The following is a 233-nucleotide window of genomic DNA, read 5'->3' as shown; positions in this document are numbered from 1 at the left end:
ATGAAGAACCAGGACCGGAGGGTGACAAGGAGACACCCCTCCCTCCGCACGCAGCGCTGACAGACAGACACACGTACAGCCGGAGAAGGGAAGGGATAAAGGCAAGGTCTGGGAATGCGCTGCACCGCGTTCCGTGCCCTGCAGCCCCACGGAGCGGTGCGCGGGCCCCCGTGCCCCGTCGTGCTGTGCCCCATGTCCCACGCCGTGCCGTGCCCCACGCCGTGCCCCACGCC

General features: G+C 69.1%; 1 protein-coding gene across 1 annotated transcript in view; it reads left to right on the top strand.

Annotated features, from left to right (window-relative positions):
* STK11IP (serine/threonine kinase 11 interacting protein) overlaps positions 1-233 on the top strand; it is a 17,925-nt gene continuing 17,692 nt past the window's right edge. Inside the window, exon 1 of the mRNA XM_009996283.1 lies at positions 1-46. Within this exon, the coding sequence (XP_009994585.1) occupies positions 1-46 (46 nt within the window). The remainder of the gene's footprint in view (positions 47-233) is intronic.

The sequence above is a fragment of the Chaetura pelagica genome, unplaced genomic scaffold, assembly GCF_000747805.2.
Source record: "Chaetura pelagica isolate M959 unplaced genomic scaffold, ChaPel_1.0 scaffold3, whole genome shotgun sequence".
NCBI classification, from domain to species: domain Eukaryota; kingdom Metazoa; phylum Chordata; class Aves; order Apodiformes; family Apodidae; genus Chaetura; species Chaetura pelagica.
Note: the sequence above shows the minus strand (reverse complement) of the source record. Positions and strands in the feature narration are given on the sequence as shown.